At 50.1% G+C, this 19,268-nt stretch overlaps 1 protein-coding gene across 2 annotated transcripts in view; it reads right to left on the reverse strand.

The window, feature by feature from the left end:
• traf2b (Tnf receptor-associated factor 2b) overlaps positions 1–19,268 on the reverse strand; it is a 176,425-nt gene that overhangs the window by 129,985 nt on the left and 27,172 nt on the right. For both annotated transcript variants that reach the window (XM_041193547.1, XM_041193546.1), the window contains exons 5-6: positions 11,876–12,037; positions 7,661–7,735 (exon numbers count right to left, since the gene is read on the reverse strand). In XM_041193547.1, the coding sequence (XP_041049481.1) occupies positions 7,661–7,735; positions 11,876–12,037 (237 nt within the window). The remainder of the gene's footprint in view (positions 1–7,660; positions 7,736–11,875; positions 12,038–19,268) is intronic.

A 19,268-nucleotide genomic window follows, 5' to 3' on the forward strand; every position in this document is an offset into this window, starting at 1 on the left:
TGACAAAGCCCAAGACACTCCGCCCGGTGACACAGCCGCCCCAGACACACTGCCCGGTGACACAGCCGCCCAAGACACGTTGCCCGGTGACACAGCCGCCCAAGACACGTTGCCCGGTGACACAGCCGCCCAAGACACACTGCCCAGTGACACAGCCGCCTCAGACACACTGCCCAGTGACACAGCCGCCCCAGACACACTGCCCAGTGACACAGCCACCCCAACACACTCCGAGACACACTGCCCCAGTGACACTGCCCTCCAAGACACACACCCAGACACACTGCCCCGGTGACACAGCCCCCCCAGACACACTGCCCAGTGACACAGCCGCCCCAGACACACTCCCAGACACAATGCCTCGGTGACAGAGCACCCCAAGACACACACCCAGACACACAGCCCGGGGACGCACCCCCCGAGACACACTGTCCGGTGACAAACCCCACCCTAGACACACTGCCCGGTGACACAGCCGCCCCAGACACACTGCCCGGTGACACCGCCGCCCCAGACACACTGCCCGGTGACACCGCCGCCCCAGACACACTGCCCGGTGACACCGCCGCCCCAGACACACTGCCCCGTGACACCGCCGCCCCAGACACACTGCCCCGTGACACCGCCGCCCCAGACACACTGCCCCGTGACACCGCCGCCCCAGACACACTGCCCCGTGACACCGCCGCCCCAGACACACTGCCCCGTGACACCGCCGCCCCAGACACACTGCCCCGTGACACCGCCGCCCCAGACACACTGCCCCGTGACACCGCCGCCCCAGACACACTGCCCCGTGACACCGCCGCCCCAGACACACGGCCCGGTGACACCGCCGCCCCAGCCACACTGCCCGGTGACACCACCGCCCCAGACACACTGCCCGGTGACACCACCGCCCCAGACACACTGCCCCGTGACACCGCCGCCCCAGACACACTGCCCCGTGACACCGCCGCCCCAGACACACTGCCCGGTGACACAGGACCCCCAGACACATTGCCCGGTGACACAGCCGCCCCAGACACACTGCCCGGTGTCTCAACAGCGCCAGTCACATTGCCCGGTGACACAACACCCCCAGACACGCTGCCCGGTGACGCAGCCGCCCCAGACACGCTGCCTGGTAACGCAGCCGCCCCAGACACGCTGCCCAGTGATGCAGCCGCCCCAGACACGCTGCCCGGTGACGCAGCTGCCCCAGACACGCTGCCCGGTGACGCAGCCGCCCCAGACACGCTGCCCGGTGACGCAGCCGCCCCAGACACGCTGCCCGGTGACGCAGCCGCCCCAGACACGCTGCCCGGTGACGCAGCAGCCCCAGACACGCTGCCCGGTGACACAGCCACCGCACAGACACACTGCCCGGTGAGACACCCAACCCACAGACACACTGCCCGGTGAGACACCCAACCCACAGACACACTGCCCGGTGACACAGTCACCCCCAGACACACTGCCCAGTGAGACACCCAACCCACAGACACACTGCCCGGTGACACAGCCACCCCCAGACACACTGCCCGGTGAGACACCCAACCCACAGACACACTGCCCGGTGACACAGCCACCCCACAGACACACTGCCCGTTGACAACAGCCCACCCAGACACACTGCCCGGTGACACAGCCACCCCACAGACACACTGCCCGGTGACACAGCCACCCCAGACACATTGCCCAGTGATACAGCTCCCCCAGACACACTGCCCGGTGACACAGCCCCTGCCAGATACACTGCCCCGTGACACAGCCCCCGCAGACACAGCCCCCACAGACACACTGCCCAGTGACACAACCGCACCAGACACGCTGCCCGGTGACACAGCCGCCCCAGACACACTGCCCGGTAACACAGAGCACCAGGCACGCACCCAGACACTGCCCGGTGACACAGCCTCCCCCAGACATACTGCCCGGTGACACAGCCTCCCCCAGACACACTGCCCGGTGACACAGCCTCCCCCAGACACACTGCCCGGTGACACAGCACCCCCAGACACACTGCCCGGTGACACAGCACCCCCAGACACACTGCCCGGTGACACAGCACCCCCAGACACACTGCCCGGTGACACAGCACCCCCAGACACACTGCCCGGTGACACAGCACCCCCAGACACAGTGGCTGGTGACACAGCCACCCCCCGCAGCCACCCCCCCCAGACACACTGCACGGTGAAAACCACCCCCAGACACACTGCCCGGTGACACAGCACCCCCAGACACACTGGCTCGTGACACAGGCCCCCCCCAGACACACTGCCCGGTGACACAGCACCCCCAGACACATTGCCCGGTGACACAGGACCTCCAGACACACTGCCCGGTGTCACTGCACCCCCAGACACACTGCCCGGTGACACAGCCCTCCCAGACACAATGCTCGGTGACACAGCCCTCCCCCCAGATACAGTGCCTGGTGCCACCCTCCCCACCAGCTCCCCCCACCCCCCTCAAACACACTGCCCGAAGACGCAGCCATCCCAGACATACTGCCCCGTGACACAGCCCCTCCAGACACACTGCCCGGTGACACAGCCGCCCCAGACAGACTGTACGGTGACGCAGCCGCCCCAGACACACTGCCCGGTGACGCAGCCACCCCAGACACACTGCCCGGTGACGCAGCCGCCCCAGAAACACTGCCCGGTGACGCAGCCGCCCAAGACACACTGCCCGGTGACGCAGCCGCCCCAGACACACTGCCCGGTAACACAGCCCCCACCGGACACACTGCCCGGTAACACAGCCCCCACCGGACACGCTCCCAAACACACTGCCCGGTGACACAGCCCCACCAGACACACTGCCCGGTGACACAGCACCCCCCCGGCACACTGCCCGGTGACACAGCCCCCCCAGGCACACTGCCCGGTGACACAGCCCCCCCGGCACACTGCCCGGTGACACAGCCTCTCACAGCGACACTGCCCAGTGACACACCCCCCCAGACACAATGCCCAGTGACACACCCCCCCAGACACAATGCCCAGTGACACACCCCCCCAGACACAATGCCCAGTGACACACCCCCCCAGACACAATGCCCAGTGACACACCCCCCCAGACACAATGCCCAGTGACACACCCCCCCAGACACAATGCCCAGTGACACACCCCCCCAGACACAATGCCCAGTGACACACCCCCTCCAGACACACTGCCCGGTGACGCAGACACCCCAGACACACAGCCCGGGGACAAATCCCCCCCAGACACACAGCCCAGGATAAATCCCCCCCAGGCACACTCCCAGACACACCACCCGGTGACACAGCCCCTCCCAGCGACACTGCCCAGTGACACATCCCCCCAGACACACTGCCCGGTGAAATCACCCCCCCACCTAGCCCCCCTCCCCGCCCCCAGACGCACTGCCCCTGAGACAGCACGACCAGACACACTGCCTGGTGACACAGGACCCCCAGACACACAGCCCAGTGACACAGAACCCCCAGACACACAGCCCGGTGACACAGCACCCTCCCCAGGCACACTGCCCGGTGACACAGCACCCCCAGACACATTGCCCGGTGACACAGGACCCCCTGACACACTGGCCGGTGACACAGCACCTCCAGACACACTGGCCAGTGACACAGCACCCCCAGCCACACTGGCCAGTGACACAGCATCCCCAGACACACTGCCCGGTGACACAGCCCTCCCAGACACAATGCTCGGTGACACAGCCCTCCCCCCAGATACAGTGCCTGGTGCCACCCTACCCACCAGCTCCCCCCACCCCCCTCAAACACACTGCCCGAAGACGCAGCCATCCCAGACATACTGCCCCATGACACAGCCCCTCCAGACACACTGCCCGGTGACACAGCCGCCCCAGACAGACTGTACGGTGACGCAGCCGCCCCAGGCACACTGCCCGGTGACGCAGCCACCCCAGACACACAGCCCGGTGACGCAGCCGCCCCAGAAACACTGCCCGGTGACGCAGCCGCCCCAGACACACTGCCCGGTAACACAGCCCCCACCGGACACACTGCCCGGTGACACAGCCCCCACCGGACACACTTTCCGGTGACACAGCCCCTCCAGACACACTGCCCGGTGACACAGCACCCCCAGACACACTGCCCGGTGACACGGCGTCCCCAGACACACTGCCCGGTGACACGGCGTCCCCAGACACACTGCCCGGTGACACGGCGTCCCCAGCACACGCTCCCAGACACACAGCCCCGGTGACACAGCACCCCCAAACACACTGCCCGGTGACACAGGACCCCCAGACACACTGCCCGGTGACACCACCCCCCCTGCAAGACAAACTGCTCGGTGACACAGCCCGTCCAGATACACTGCCCGGTGACACAGCCCCCCCAGACACACTGCCCGGTGACACAGCCCCCCACAGACACACTGCCCGGTGACAAAGCCCCCCCCAGACACACTGCCCGGTGACAAAGCCCCCCCCAGACACACTGCCCGGTGACAAAGCCCCCCCCAGACACACTGCCCGGTGACAAAGCCCCCACAGACACACTGCCCGGTGACACAGCACCCCCCCAGACACACTGCCCGGTGACACCCCCCTCCCCCCCGCAAGACACACTGCCCGGTGATACAGCCTCCCCCGACACACTGCCTGGTGACACAGCCCCCCCAGACAAACTGCTCGGTGACACAGCCCGGTGACACAGCCCCCCCAGACACACTGCCCGGTGACACAGCCCCCCCAGACACACTGCCCGGTGACAAAGCCCCCCCAGACACACTGCCCGGTGACAAAGCCCCCCCAGACACACTGCCCGGTGACACAGCCCCCCCCAGACACACTGCCCGGTGACAAAGCCCCCCCCAGACACACTGCCCAGTGACAAAGCCCCCACAGACACACTGCCCGGTGACACCCCCCCCCCTCCCCCCAAGACACGCTGCCCGGTGACACAGCACCACCCCCCTCCCAGACACACTGCCCAGTGACACCCCCCACCCCCGCCAGACACACTGCCCAATGACATAGCCCCGCCAGGCATACTACCCGGTGACACAGCTCTCCCCAGGCACACTACCCGGTGACACAGCCCCCCAAGACACGCTGCCCGGTGACACAGCCGCCCCAGACACAATGCCCCATGACACAGCACCCCCCCAGACACACTGCCCCGTGACACAGCCCCTCCCAGACATACTGCCCCTTGACACTCCCTCCCCGGACACGCTGCCAGACACACTGCCCGGAAATACAACCCCCCGGACATGCTCCCAAACATGCTGGCCGGCAACATGCACCCAGACACACAACTGTTACAATAATCGTTTACAAATAATTCTCCAATTCCTTCATTATCAATTATTGTGGTGAAACAGGGGGTTACAAACTCTCTTTTAATCTCTCAGTTCATATCTAACCCATGATAATGAGATGAAAGTCTTGCTCGTTGCTAACTGTTAGAGTCAAATGCAAAATGAGTTTTAACGTAGTTCCAATATTTATGTGGCCATCGCAAACTGCCTTGAAATTGGCAAGTTTACGAAATAGACGATAACCTCGGTGTTAAACAGAGTGAGGAAATTAAGGATTTTAATATCAGCAGAGGTAGTGGAGAAACTTAAGGAACTAAAATCTGGTAAATCCCTGGAACCTGATGATCTACACCCTAGAGTTTTATAAGGGATAGCTACAGAGATAGTGGATATGCTGGCTATGATTTTCCAAAATTCCTTAGATTCAGGAACGGTCTCATTAGATTGGAAGTTGGCAAATGTTACACCACTTTTCAAGAAAGGAGAGAGAGCAGGGAACTACAGACCAGTTGTTAAGAAAATGCTGGAATCTACTACTAATGAAGTGTTAACAATGCACTTAGAAAGGTATAGTATGATTAGAACAAGTCAATATGATTTTACTAAATGGAAATCCAAATTGACAAACTTATTAGGGGTTTTTGATGATGTAACTACTAGGGTAAGATGAGGGGGAACCAGTCGATGTGGTATACCTGTATTTCCAAAAGGCATTCAAAAAGGTGCCACAAAACAGGTTAATAAGCAAGATAATGGCTCATGGAGTTGGGAGTAATGTTTAGCATGGATAGGATTGTTGAATTCATAAAAAGCAGAGAGTGGGCATAAACAGGGCTTTTTCAAGTGGGCAGGCAGTGAACCTTCAGCTATTTACAATCTATATTAATGACTTGGATGAAGAGACATCAAATAAGCTGTGGGAGGACACAGAGAAGCTGCAAACTGATACTGACAGGTTAAGTGAGTGGGCAACAAGATGGCAGATAAAGTATAATATGGGATAGTGTGAAGTTATTCACTTTGGGATTTTTTATTCATTCAAGGGATGTGGACTTCGTTGGCTGGGCCAGCATTTATTGCCCATCCCTAATGGTCCTTGAGAAGCTGCTGGTGAGCTGCCTTCTTGAACCACTGCAGTCCATACAGTATAGATACACCTACAGTGCTGTTAGGGAGGGAGTTCCAGGATTTTGATCCAGTGACAGTGAAAGAACGGCGATATATTTCCAAGTCAGGATGGTGAGTGAGTTGGAGGGGAACTTCCGGGTGGTGGTGTTCCTATGTGTCTGCTGCCCTTGTCCTTATTGATGGTAGTGGTCATGGGTTTGGAAGGGGCTGCCTGAGGAACCTTGGTTGTAAGAATAGAAAAGCTGAATTTTTTTTTTAAAAGGTGTGGAACTTGTAAGTGTTACTGTCCAAAGAGACTTGGGTACAAGGAACGCAGAAAGTTAGCATGCAGGTGTAGCATGCAATTAGGAAGGCAAATGGCATGTTGGCCTTTATTTTTGCTAAGGGATTAGAGAACAAGAATAAACAAGTCTTGCTGCAATTGTACAGGGTTTTGGTGAGATCACATCTGGGATACTGTTTTAGTCTTGTAGTTTTAGTCTCTACACTTCAGAAAGGATATACTTGCATTGGAGATGGTACAGTGAAGGTTCATTAAGTTGGTCCCTGGGGTGCCCTATAATAAGAGGCTGAGTAAATTGAGTTTATATTCACCGGAGTTTAGAAGAATAAGAGGTGATCTCATTGAAACGAACAAGATTCTGAAGGGGCTTGATAGGGTGGACACTGAGAAATTGTTTCCCCTAGTTGGGGAATCTAAACACAGGGGCTCAGTCTCAGGATAAGGGGCCAATCGTTTAGGACTGAGATGAGGAGAAAAATTCACTCAAAGGGTTGTGAATCTTTGGAATTCTCTATCCCAGAGGGTTGTGGATGCTCCATCGCTGAATACATTTAAGGCTGGGATAGACAGATTTTTTGTCTCTCAGCGAATGAAGGGATATGGGGAATGGGCGGGAAAATGCAGCTGAAGCCTAAGATCAGGCATGATCATATTGAATGGTGGAGCAGCCTTGATGGGTTGATTGATCTACTCCTGCTCCTATTTCTTGTGTACTTGTAAAGGTGCGTAAGGTGCCAGATGTGAGAAAAGGTTAAATGTTACACTCGTACAATGACAATGAGCCAGTGCCTGTGGAAATGTCCTCCAGTGATAATACAGGCTTTCAGAAGAGGAAAGTGGAGAGCTAAAATCTAATGATTTCTATGAAATGTATATAAAAAAATAAATGGAATAAGCTATTTCTTGCAATGTTGTCAGAGTATAACTCTCATGCTTGCCTGGTGGTCACTCCTGATTTATTTCAAACACACATTTTACCTTTTCCCTTGGAATTTTTTTCTTTCCACACCATTCACATGTTAAGGGGAATTTGGAACAGATTTCATCATGGGCCTGTGAATGACAAATATTAATAACAATTTCAGTAACTTATTCTGTAGTGTTGCTACAGTACTAATATTTAAACCCAGCAGATCTCCTCTCGAGACCACGGTCCTCAGCAACCCCTCTGATTTCAGAAGAAGCTATTGCTTCAAAACGCTCAGTTTCCTGACCCGGGCATACCAAGCAGCAATGTGAATCAGAATGGAGAATGTTACATCACATCCCACTCGACTGCTTGTCATCTTGCTGGATCCCATGGTGAGTGTGGGCAGCTGGGTATCTTGGAGGGTTAGAATAACTGTGTGGGTGCAGCACTCACTCCCTCTCCCTACATCAGAGTAACTGATGTCAGAAGGGAAGGCAGAGGGAGATGGAAAGAGGGAGAGGGGGAGGGTGGGTGACAAGGGGCAACGGTGGCAGAGACGACGGGGGGGGTGGCGAGGACGAGGGGGGGCGAGCGAGGACGAGGGGGGGCGGACGAGGATGAGGGGGGGCGGACGAGGACGAGGGGGGGGCGGACGAGGACGAGGGGGGGGCGGGCGAGGACGAGGGGGGGGCGGGCGAGGACGAGGGGGGGGCGGGCGAGGACGAGGGGGGGGCGGGTGAGGACGAGGGGGGGGCGGGCGAGGACGAAGGGGGGCGAGGACGAAGGGGGGCGAGGACGAAGGGGGGCGAGGACGAAGGGGGGCGAGGACGAAGGGGGGGCGAGGACGAGGGGGGCGAGGACGAGGGGGGCGAGGACGAGGGGGGCGAGGACGAGGGGGGCGAGGACGAGGGGGGCAAGGACGAGGGGGGCAAGGACGAGGGGGGCAAGGAAGAGGGGGGGCAAAGGGGGGGCAAAGGGGAAGCTAGGCAACAGGTACGGGGAGCGAGTTGACAGAGGTGCATGGGGGGGGCGAGGCGGGGTGAGGGGGCAGAGGGACGAGGGAGGCGGGGTGAGGGGCAGAGGGGCGAGGGGGCAGGAGTGCGGGGGCGAGTGGGCAGGGGCAGGGGGCAAGTGGGGCTGGGGGCAAGGGGGGCGGGGGTGGTAGGGGGAAGGGGGAGCGAGGGGGCGAGACAGAGAGAGATTACTGGATTTGGATTATTTTTCATCTGAGTGGCCTTTTGTACCTCAAATTTACAAAGCCATTTCAACATAGAATCAAAAACCACCAACTGTTTCTTTAATTAAACGGAAGAACAGATCCAATACATTAACACATAGAATACGAATTAGGAGCAGGAGTAGGCCACTCAGCCCCTCAAGCCTGCTCCACCATTCAATAAGATCATGGCTTATCTGATTGTACCCTCAACTCTGCATTCCTGTCTACCCCCAATAACCTTTCACTCCCTTACTTATCAAGAATCTATCTAGCTCTGCCTTAAAAATATTCAAAGACTCTGCTTCCACCACCTTTTCAGGAAGAGAGTTACAAAGACTCACAACCCTCAAAAGAGAAAAAAATTCTCATCTCCGTCTTAAATGAACAACACCTACTTTTAAACAGTGACTACCAGTTCCAGATTCTCCCACAAGAGGAAACATCCTATCTACATCCACCCTGTCAAGGCCCCTCAGGATCTGAAAGGTTTCAATTAAGTTGCCTCTTACTCTTCTAAATTCAAGTCGATACATGCCTAGCTTTTGTAATCAATTCCCCTCACAATAAATGATAACATTCTATTAGCTTTCCTAATACTTGCTGTACTTGCATAATAATCTTTTGTGATTCATGCACTAGGACACCCAGATCCTTCTGAATCTCAGAGCTCTGCAATCTCTCACCATTTAGATAATAAGCTTCTTTTTTATTCTTCCTGACAAAATGAACAATCTTACATTTGCCAGATCTTTACCCACTCAATTAACCAATCTATGTCACTTTGTAGCCCCCTTACGTCTTCTTCACAATTTACTTTCCTATCTATCTTTGTGTCATCAGCAAATTTAGCAACCATACCTTCGGTCCCTTCATCCCAAGTCATTTACATAAATTGTAAAAAGTTGAGGCCCCAGCACTGATCCCTGTGGCACATCCTGCCAACCAGAAAAAGATCCATTCATGCCAACTCTCTGCTTCTTGTTAGCCTGCCAATCTTCTATCCAAGCCAATATGTTACTCCCTATACCTTTTATTTTCTGCAATAACCTTTGATGTGGCACTTAATCAAATGTCTTCTGGAAATCTAAATACAGTACATCCACCGGTTCTCCTTTATCCACAGCAGATGTTACTCCTTCAAAGAACTCCAATAAGTTGCTTAACATGATTTCCCTTTCACAAAACCATGTTGACTCCGCCTGATTGCCTTGATTTTTTCTAAGTGTCCTGTTATAACATCTTTAATGATAGCTTCTAACATTTTCCCTTTAACAGATATCAGGCTAACTGGCCTGTAGTATCCTGTTTTCTGTCTCCCTCCCTTAAGCAAGTTTATCATAAACAATGACCACTCCGAGGGGTTTGCACTTCCTGCTCGCCACCAGACACAGTGTCATAGGAAGTGAAACACTAATACAATTTAAAGCACACACCACTTCTAATTTTCCTCTTCTCTCCATTGCCAAATTCCCCCTGGGCTATGTGAAGGAATTCCCTGACTAACACATCAATGGAATATTTTGTCTCCACATTTCCTTTTACAGCCTGCCATGTGTATGTGTGTCTGAGCTTTTGTTTCAGCTGTTGGAACTGGAAGATAAATTACTGGCAAGAGCGAGCTAATTGTTGTAGAGAGCTACTGGGACTCAAACCCGAGAGAAGTTTCAAATTGCACGTTTAGAAGAGATGGGAAGAAGATTGAGACAGAGGAAATGGCACTGTGCGTGATGTTGTTGAAGATCAGTGAATTGCTTTGTACAAAATCCTTCATTCTGCCCAGGGGCTGGTGAATGATCATCCACCCCGAACTTAGCAGAACGTCTTCCTGAGGAGATGGCTCCCCACTACGTTGGTCTTCAGCCAATGTAGGGACTGTGCTTGTTCTCACTTGCCCTCAGGCTGAGGAAATGACTGATATCAAAATAAGAGAGGCTTGGGTACAGTGAATTCTGAATCACTAATGATCTCACTCAAGCTGCAGTCACTCAAAGGGCAGTGGTAAGACTTGACTAGGTATATTTCATCTGTTGCAGTAAGGATATTGAAAATATAGCCACTCCCACCTTGTCTTCATTCAGTTTAGTACCCAGTTATAAGGGTCTGGCACCAGTTAAAATAACAGTAGATCTGCTCTCACCAACTCTAGTTCAATTGCTGTCATTTACAATGTAAATATGAACAACAGGGCTTACTAAATTCGTCAAGACTGAAGCTTTTAACAGAACAAATACAAAGGAAATACTGGGAACTTACAGCCACATCCATAGTGAGAAAAGGTTCATTTGTTGGGAATCTGTCAGGACTGCGAACCAACATCCAACAGAATATTTTATATCAGGTGGGAACTCCTGGTTAGTACTGGCTACAAGTCCCAGCTCTGTGCTGAGTTCACTGATCTGTCAGGTCAAATGGTGAAATGAGTTTGGCAGTCTCAACCAAGAGGATTTATACAATTGGCAAAGAACAAATATTCCTGAGGGTGAGATTCCTCTATTTTATAGTGAACAGGCACAAAGGAGCAATGTCGGCTAAAGGGGAAGATTCAGGACACATCATTTTCCCCCTCTTTATCTCATTCCCATCAGATCATGCTGCCTCAGTGAATAGTTATTTTAAAATAAAATAAAAACTGTGTACTACTGTCACACCTAACCAGGCATAGAACACAAAATTCAGATTGCAGTGCCTTCCATAGACTGCAGCAGTTCAAGAAGCCACCACCTTCTCAAGGGCAAGGAGGGCTGGCTAATAAATAATAACCATGTTGGCAATGCCCACATTCTGTGAATAAATTTTTTAAAAAGGCTCCGACTGTGACCCATTTCTTTATCATACAGAAGATGCCCATATACGTAGGTGTCTGCTGTTAGCATAAAATTACCAGCTGTGCAAATTGATCCCAAGCTTGTTCCCATCCACCCCTGTAGTCTCCAGTAGTAATCACTGGTTCAGTCTTTGTCCCTCTAATGCAGAGGTATTGCTCAAGCTGTGACAAGCTAACTCAGCACAGCCCACAAAATGGTGGTTGGGGTGCAGAATTGATCCTTCTTGGAAGACCCATTACCTTTATCTCCTTGTGATGAAACAATAATTTACAGAATTTGCAGTTGAGATTTCTTTCAGGACACTCTCGTTCCAAGTGCCGGGAGAGATCAACCTGGCGTACCATCGTGCTGCATGCTTCACAAGGCTTGAGCATGTACTCGCACCTTCCCTCATGGTCAGCCTGCAACACAACAACAGGTACAGGTAACACAGACATTAGACCTCAGCGAGTCTGCAACAATCACATGGGGTGTAAATGTCAGGGCACTCCTTCGCAGAGGACAGAATTTATTTTCCATGAGCTGATGCTCCATCAATCTTTAGTCATCAATGTTTCCTCACTTACACGTAGCGTCAGCCAGCATGAAACACTAGAATTCTCACACTTCTCCCCACACTGACCTTTTACACTGAGTGAACTGTGCCACTCAACACTTGGTCAAAAAGGAACATGCAGCACTCACCAAATTCAATAGGACCAAGACTCTGGCTCAGTGGTAACAATCCCATCTCTGAATCAACACACAGTCCCGGCAGTGGAGATCGGAACTCCAGCTCATAGTTCCAGGGTAACATTCAACAGGATGTGGATGCCATCCCAGCCCACCCCTCAATTACCCCCCAAACCCTCCCCTCAATCTCCATCATCCACCCCCGCCCCTTCCACACCACCAATCTTGTGGTCTGACTAAGGGAACCCATAAATCCCTCCATCCATATAGAACTAACTGCTCCATCAGCTGAGATAAAGGTGATTATGGAAGATGGAGTCACATTAAGGCCTGTCAGGTTATTAAACATCTTGTGAATACTTCCACCACTTCACATCTTCACATTATTCTCCAAGGAAATATTGTGAGAATAGAAAAATAATTCAATTCCGTCTACAGTGAACGTTACTCTGTATCTAACCCTGTGCTGTCCCTGTCCTGGGAGTATTTGATGGGGACAGTGTAGAGGGAGGTTTACTCTGTATCTAACCCCGTGCTGTACCTGTCCTGGGAGTGGTTGATGGGAACAGTGTAGAGGGAGATTTACTCTGTATCTAACCCCGTGCTGTACCTGCCCTGGGAGTGTTTGATTCTGTCCTCGTGCAGTACAACATATCTTTCTCTGGCACTGACAACAATCCATCTAGCTGGTTCACTTGAGGTTTCACTTTTTCCATTAAAAAAACTGGTGCAAATTGTTACAGACATTTCACCTGAACGTTTCAATAGAGGTATAAGTGAAAATAAAATTTCACTCTTTAAATACATTCAGCAGTTTTGCAAAGAAAATCAGCAGATCTCATGTTATTGTAACAATTAGCAGTATTCTCCACAATCATTACCCCATTTAGAGCAATAAGTCTTAGGGACTTTCCATTGCCCGTACTATTTAAAAAGTCAAAGAGCTGTTGTGGACTCTCAGGGACTTTCCAAGCAATAGATCTGCAGCACTGATCAAACAAACCACTGAATCAATAGGCGTCAACCAGCTGATTTTGCAGTAACAATTGCTGCAGAGAGGCCTGTATTACTGCACACCAGAAGGGCTAGTGCAAGAAGCAGTCTATATTCTTGCCTTAGCTTCAATAGGAATTCTGTATTTAATGCACATATCAACATTATAACTGATCTTACTCCACTTACACAGGAACTTCAAACCCCAGCAAGTCTCAATCTCCTAGTTAGGCTGAACACTTGATGCTTATCCAGCAAAACCTGTCATGGTCACACAAATGGGAGTTCAGTGGGTAGAATGCTGCTGATTATGCAGAGCTGAGGTATTGTCCTCATCTTAGCATTTCTCTTTTCTTACCCCACTTCTAAAGATCGTGCTAGGCTGCAGTTTCAAGGCAGTCACAGCCCTGTGGTAATAGGTCAGTTTGCTATCTCAACACAAGCTATTGGACTGTGGGAACGATCAGTCCTGATCTCGCTCTCACCCATAGCCCACAGGAATATTTGCCAGCAGGAGCAGGAATGTTGATCAGTTTTTTACGAACAAGAGGCACTGAGACCATGGGAAAAACCCCGTTCTTTTCCAGTTGAAAGCACAAGCAGAAGATCAAACCTGGTGTCCTCATGCTCAGTCCCACACACTGTACTCACCAAGTCTGAAAAGTACCCTCAGGTAGCCCACCATGTCATCATTCCAATAAATAGAAGTTGGCACCATGGACACTGAATGTTCATATGCATTTGACTGTACAATGTGTGTGTTCTGGTTTCCTCTCAAACAACAGTGAATGGGAACCCATGTTTAAAACAAAAGGTGAGGAACTTCCAAATGTTAAAATGAGCCGTAAAGACCAAATATTCCTAGTTTTAATTGCAATACAATAGTATCTACAGTTCAAAAAAAGTACTTCACTGACTGTAACGCACAATGTTCAATGACGCTATGTGAAATCTTTCTTTTTTAATCTCTGGTTCAGACAGAGTTAGCCAATCTCAGCTGGAGTGCCAGTAGAGATCTTACAACTGATTGACTTATCAACTGGGGTCCCCGCTCACGATAATTGTCCAATGACCTCTGCTGGATTATACACATGTAAATGTCAGGCAAGAATAGATCAGGCTCAGACACAATGGTCCCTCCCAGTAGTCGAATATGCCTGACAATACACTCATATTCAAACATGGCCAGCAATGGTACACAAGGGCATCTACCCATTAATAAGGCAATGACTTCAGGAGAGGGATAGGAGAGATAAACGGGTTTGTTACTCATCGATGTCTAGAATTTATGGAAATTATTGGTACCATCGAAGGTTATAGCACAAAAGGAAGCCATTTAGCCATCCAGTCACTGCTCAGTTTAAAAAGCTAAAATTTGTCAAACACAACTTGTCTTTAACAAAGTACAAGTTCACTGTCCTTGATTAATGGATGCATTTCCAAATGCTTATTAACTTTATTTCTAATGGCAGGAGTTTGTCCACAACTGACTTGAGACTACCTGGTCTGTACTGACCTAGTTAATCAGTGTCTCTATTTGAACAGAAGTGTTTTGGCACTATTTTCATATTTAACTGAACAAACCAATGTACAAGCCTGACTCTAGTGACTCATTCAACTCCAGCACTGGACCATCCTATTCCAGAAGGAATCCATTTTCTCCAGTTACCAGTTTTTGTGTTTTGTATAGTCGTCCTATATGTAAATAACAATGCTAAATATTCCATGGCTCTGTCATCCTCCACAATTAAATTCCTCAGTCATCTGAGTGGTCCCACCCTTTCTTACTGTTCTCTTAGATTTAGTTACTATTAAATTCTTTACCATTTCCTTTTACATATTTCCTTTAAGCCTCCCTAACCCCTCTTTTCATCTCCCTATAAAACTTTCTACATTTGTTTTCTGTAGTGCTGTTAGTCCTAACTCTCTTGCACCTCTCTCAAAATTTTGGATTTGTTTTAATCTCCTTTTATCCACAGAATTCTATTGCTTTAATGTATCCTCTTTTCAGCTTAAAGGATTATATTTATTTTTACTCTACCCATCTCTTAGTTGAAGATTCCGGTTTTCTAACTTTTTCTGCCAATTAATTGGCACAAGATCCCTTATCTTGCCTTTTGAAGCTTGTCTTTTTTTTGATTTCATCATCCATAACTTCCTTGCTTTTGTACTCTTCCTCCTTCTATCCTATGGCCAGAATGAACTTACATTGTGGTTGCTACTTGCCAATTCTCTCATAATGGTTATTTGCAGTCAGAATACTAGAGTGGTGGTTTCTTCACATTCATTTGAGCCTCGAAAACAGTAAAGTTACAAGTTCAAACTACAACTAACAAAAGCACAAACCTGAAACTAAAAACCCACAGCAACTGCCTGTTAACAATCCCCAGTTACAATCTCGAATTTCATCTTGGTATGGAAATTAACAGACTTCATCACCCCCACTGGTAATGAATATAGCCAGAACTCAAAGACAGAACTTACACCAGCCCTTATGGGAAATTAGGTCAGAACAGCAGAACCAACACATCTCTAGAGTTCAACTACCCTGAAGGTTTTATGAAAATTTAAATTATATGGTTCCACTCTTACATTTCTGTGCATGGCTGGAGATTCTCCTGTAATGGGCTCTCTGCTTATCTCTTTCACTTTGGGATGTTCCAGGGTCCAATCTTCACATCCTATTCAACCTCAAGCTAAGTTACTAATTCCATATCTTTTCCATCAACAAATACTGTTTACTTTCAATTCCATAACATTGCCTACCACTACTGATCTGCAGCTGAAACCCTCATCCATATCTTTGTCACCTCTAGATTCAATTATTCCATTGCCCTGCTAGTCAGCTTCCACTTAAATTTCAGTTCATCCAAAACTCTGTTACCAGAGTACTATTCCACTTCAGGTCACACTCACTCATCCTCACTGAACTGCAATGGTTTTCATGTCCAACACACAAATTGTGTTTAAATTTCTCCATTTTCATACCCCCACCACATCCTCCCACAATCACACAATCACAGTAACCTCTTCCAGTCCTTAAACAATACCCACCCTACCCCAGGCTTGCTGTTTCTCTGCCACAGGCCACTTGTACACCCCACCCTTCTTCAGGTAACTAGGCTTCTCACTCTAGGATTCGGTTTCCTAACTGCTCCACCTCCCTTTACTCTTTTAAAACCCACCTCTGACCAAGTCTTTCAGCAACTATTTGAATATCTCCTACTTTAACTTGCCATCAATTTAGCAGGTGTGTGAAATGCCTGGGTATTTTTCTATGTTAAGCCCCTGTATAAATGCAAGTTACATTCATACAATGATACAGTACAGGAGGGGGGTCATTTGGCATCAGCACTTTGGTAAGGCTATTCAATTAATCTCATTTACCTATCCTTTCCCAATAGAATCACGATCACAGAATCACAGTGCAGAAGAGACACTTCGGCCCATCGAGTCTGCATCAACACGTGAGAAACACCTGACCGACCTACCTAATCCCATTTACCAGCACTTAGCCCATAGCCTTGAATGTTATGACATGCCAAATGCTCATCCAGGTACTTCTTAAAGGATGTGAGGCAACCCACCTCCAACACCTTCCCAAGCAGTACATTCCAGACCATCACCGCCCTCTGGGTAAAAATGTTTTTTCTCACATGCCCCCTAAACCTCCTGCCCCTCACCTTAAACTTATGCCCCCTTGTGACTGACCCTTCAACTAAGGGGAACAGCTGCTCCCTATCCACCCTGTCCATGCCCCTCATAACCTTGTACACCTCGATCAGGTCGCCCCTCAGTCTTCTCTGCTCCAACGAAAACAACCCAAGTCTATCCAACCTCTCTTCATAACTTAAATATTTCATCCCAGGCAACATCCTGGTCAATCTCCTCTACACCCCCTACAGTGCAATCACATCCTTCCTATAATGTGGCGACCAGAACTGCACACAGTACTCCAGCTGTGGCCTCACCAAGGTTCTATACAACTCCAACATGACCTCCCTACTTTTGTAATCTATGCCTTGATTGATAAAGGCAAGTGTCCCATATGCCTTTTTCACCACCTCACTAACGTGCCCCTCCACCTTCAGCGATCTATGGTCACACACGCCAAGGTCCCTTTGTTCCTCAGAACTTCCTAGTGTCATGCCGTTCATTGAATACTTCTTTGTCAAATTACTCCTACCAAAGTGTATCACCTCACACTTTTCAGTGTTAAATTCCATCTGCCACTTATCTGCCCATTTGACCATCCCGTCTATATCTTCCTGTAGCCCAAGACATTCAACCTCACTTTTAACCACCCGGCCAATCTTTGTGTCATCCGCAAACTTACTAATCCTACCCCCCAAATAGTCATCTATGTCGTTTATATAAATGACAAATAATAGGGGACCCAGCACAGATCCATGGTAAGCCACTGGACACTGGCTTCCAGTCAATAAAGCATCCTTCTGTCATCACCCTCAGCCTCCTACAACTAAGCTAATTTTGAATCCACCTTATCAAATTACCCTGTATCCCATGTGCATTTGCCTTCTTTATAAGTCTCCCATGTGGGACCTTGTCAAAGGCTTTGCTGAAATCCATATAAACTACATCAACTATACTACCCTCATCTATACACCGGTCACCTCCTCAAAAAATTCAATCAAATTTGTTAGGCATGACCTCCCTCTGACAAAGCCATGCTGACTATCCCTGATCAAACCTTGCCTTTCCAAGTGGAGACAGATACTCTCCTTCAGAACTTTCTCCAATAGTTTCCCTACCACTGACGTGAGATTCACTGGCCTGTAGTTCCCTGGCTTATCTCTACAACCCTACAACAATAGCGGAACCACATTAGCTGTTCTCTAGTCCTCTGGCACCTCCCCCGTGGCCAGAGAGGAATTAAAAATTCAGGTCAGAGCCCCTGTGATCTCCTCCCTTGCCTCCCTCAGCAGTCTGGGACACAAATCATCCAGAGATTTGTCCACTTTTAAGCCTGCCAACACCTCCAATACCTTCTTGTCACTCCCTATATCAATTTGCTTCAGAACCTCACAGTCTCTCTCCCTGAGTTCGATACCTTCGTCCTCATTCTCTTGGGTGAAAATGGATGTGAAGTATTCATTCAATACTCTAGCAATGTCTTCTGGCTCCACCCATAGATTGCCCCCTTGGTCCCTTATGGGCCCTACTCTTTCCCTGGTTATCCTCTTCCCATTGATATACTTATAGAATATCATGGGATTTTCCCTACTTTTACCAGCCAGAGCTTTCTCATATCCCCTCTTTGCTCTCTTAATTGCTTTCTTAAGCTCCACCCTGCACTTTCTGTGCTCCACTAATGCCTCTGCTGATTTGCTTCCCTTGTACCTGCTAAAAGCCTCTCTTTTCCTTCTCATCGTAACCTGAATATCTCTGGTCATCCATGGTTCCCTGGGCTTGTTATTCCTTCCTATCATCCTGGAGGGGACATGTTGAGCCTGTACCCTTCCCATTTCCTTTTTGAACACCCCCCACTGCTCCTCTGTAAGTTTCCCCACAAGTAACTGTTCCCAGTCTACCTTGGCCAGATTCTGCCTTATTTTATTTATATCCACTCTCCCCCAATCCAAATCATTTTTGTGTAACTTGTCGATTTCTTTGTCCATAACAAACTTAAACTGTACCATGTTGCGGTCGTTATCGCTAAAATGCTCCCTCACCACCACCTCAGCCACCTGACCGGCTTCATTCCCCAGAATTAGGTCCCGCAATACACCGTCCCTTGTTGGACCCTCTACATATTGACCTAAAAAGTTCTCCTGTACACATAGGCTGTAATTTATTTCCCTTCATATACTTATCCATTCCAGATCACAACAGCTTACTGTGTAAAGAAATGTTTTCTCATGTCACCTTTGATTCATTTGTCCTCACTTGTGCCCTCTGGTTACTACCTCTCATCCAACTAGAAACACTCTCTCCTTATTAACTTCA

The sequence above is a fragment of the Carcharodon carcharias genome, chromosome 8 (genome assembly GCF_017639515.1).
Source record: "Carcharodon carcharias isolate sCarCar2 chromosome 8, sCarCar2.pri, whole genome shotgun sequence".
In the NCBI taxonomy this organism is placed as follows: Eukaryota; Metazoa; Chordata; class Chondrichthyes; order Lamniformes; family Lamnidae; genus Carcharodon; species Carcharodon carcharias.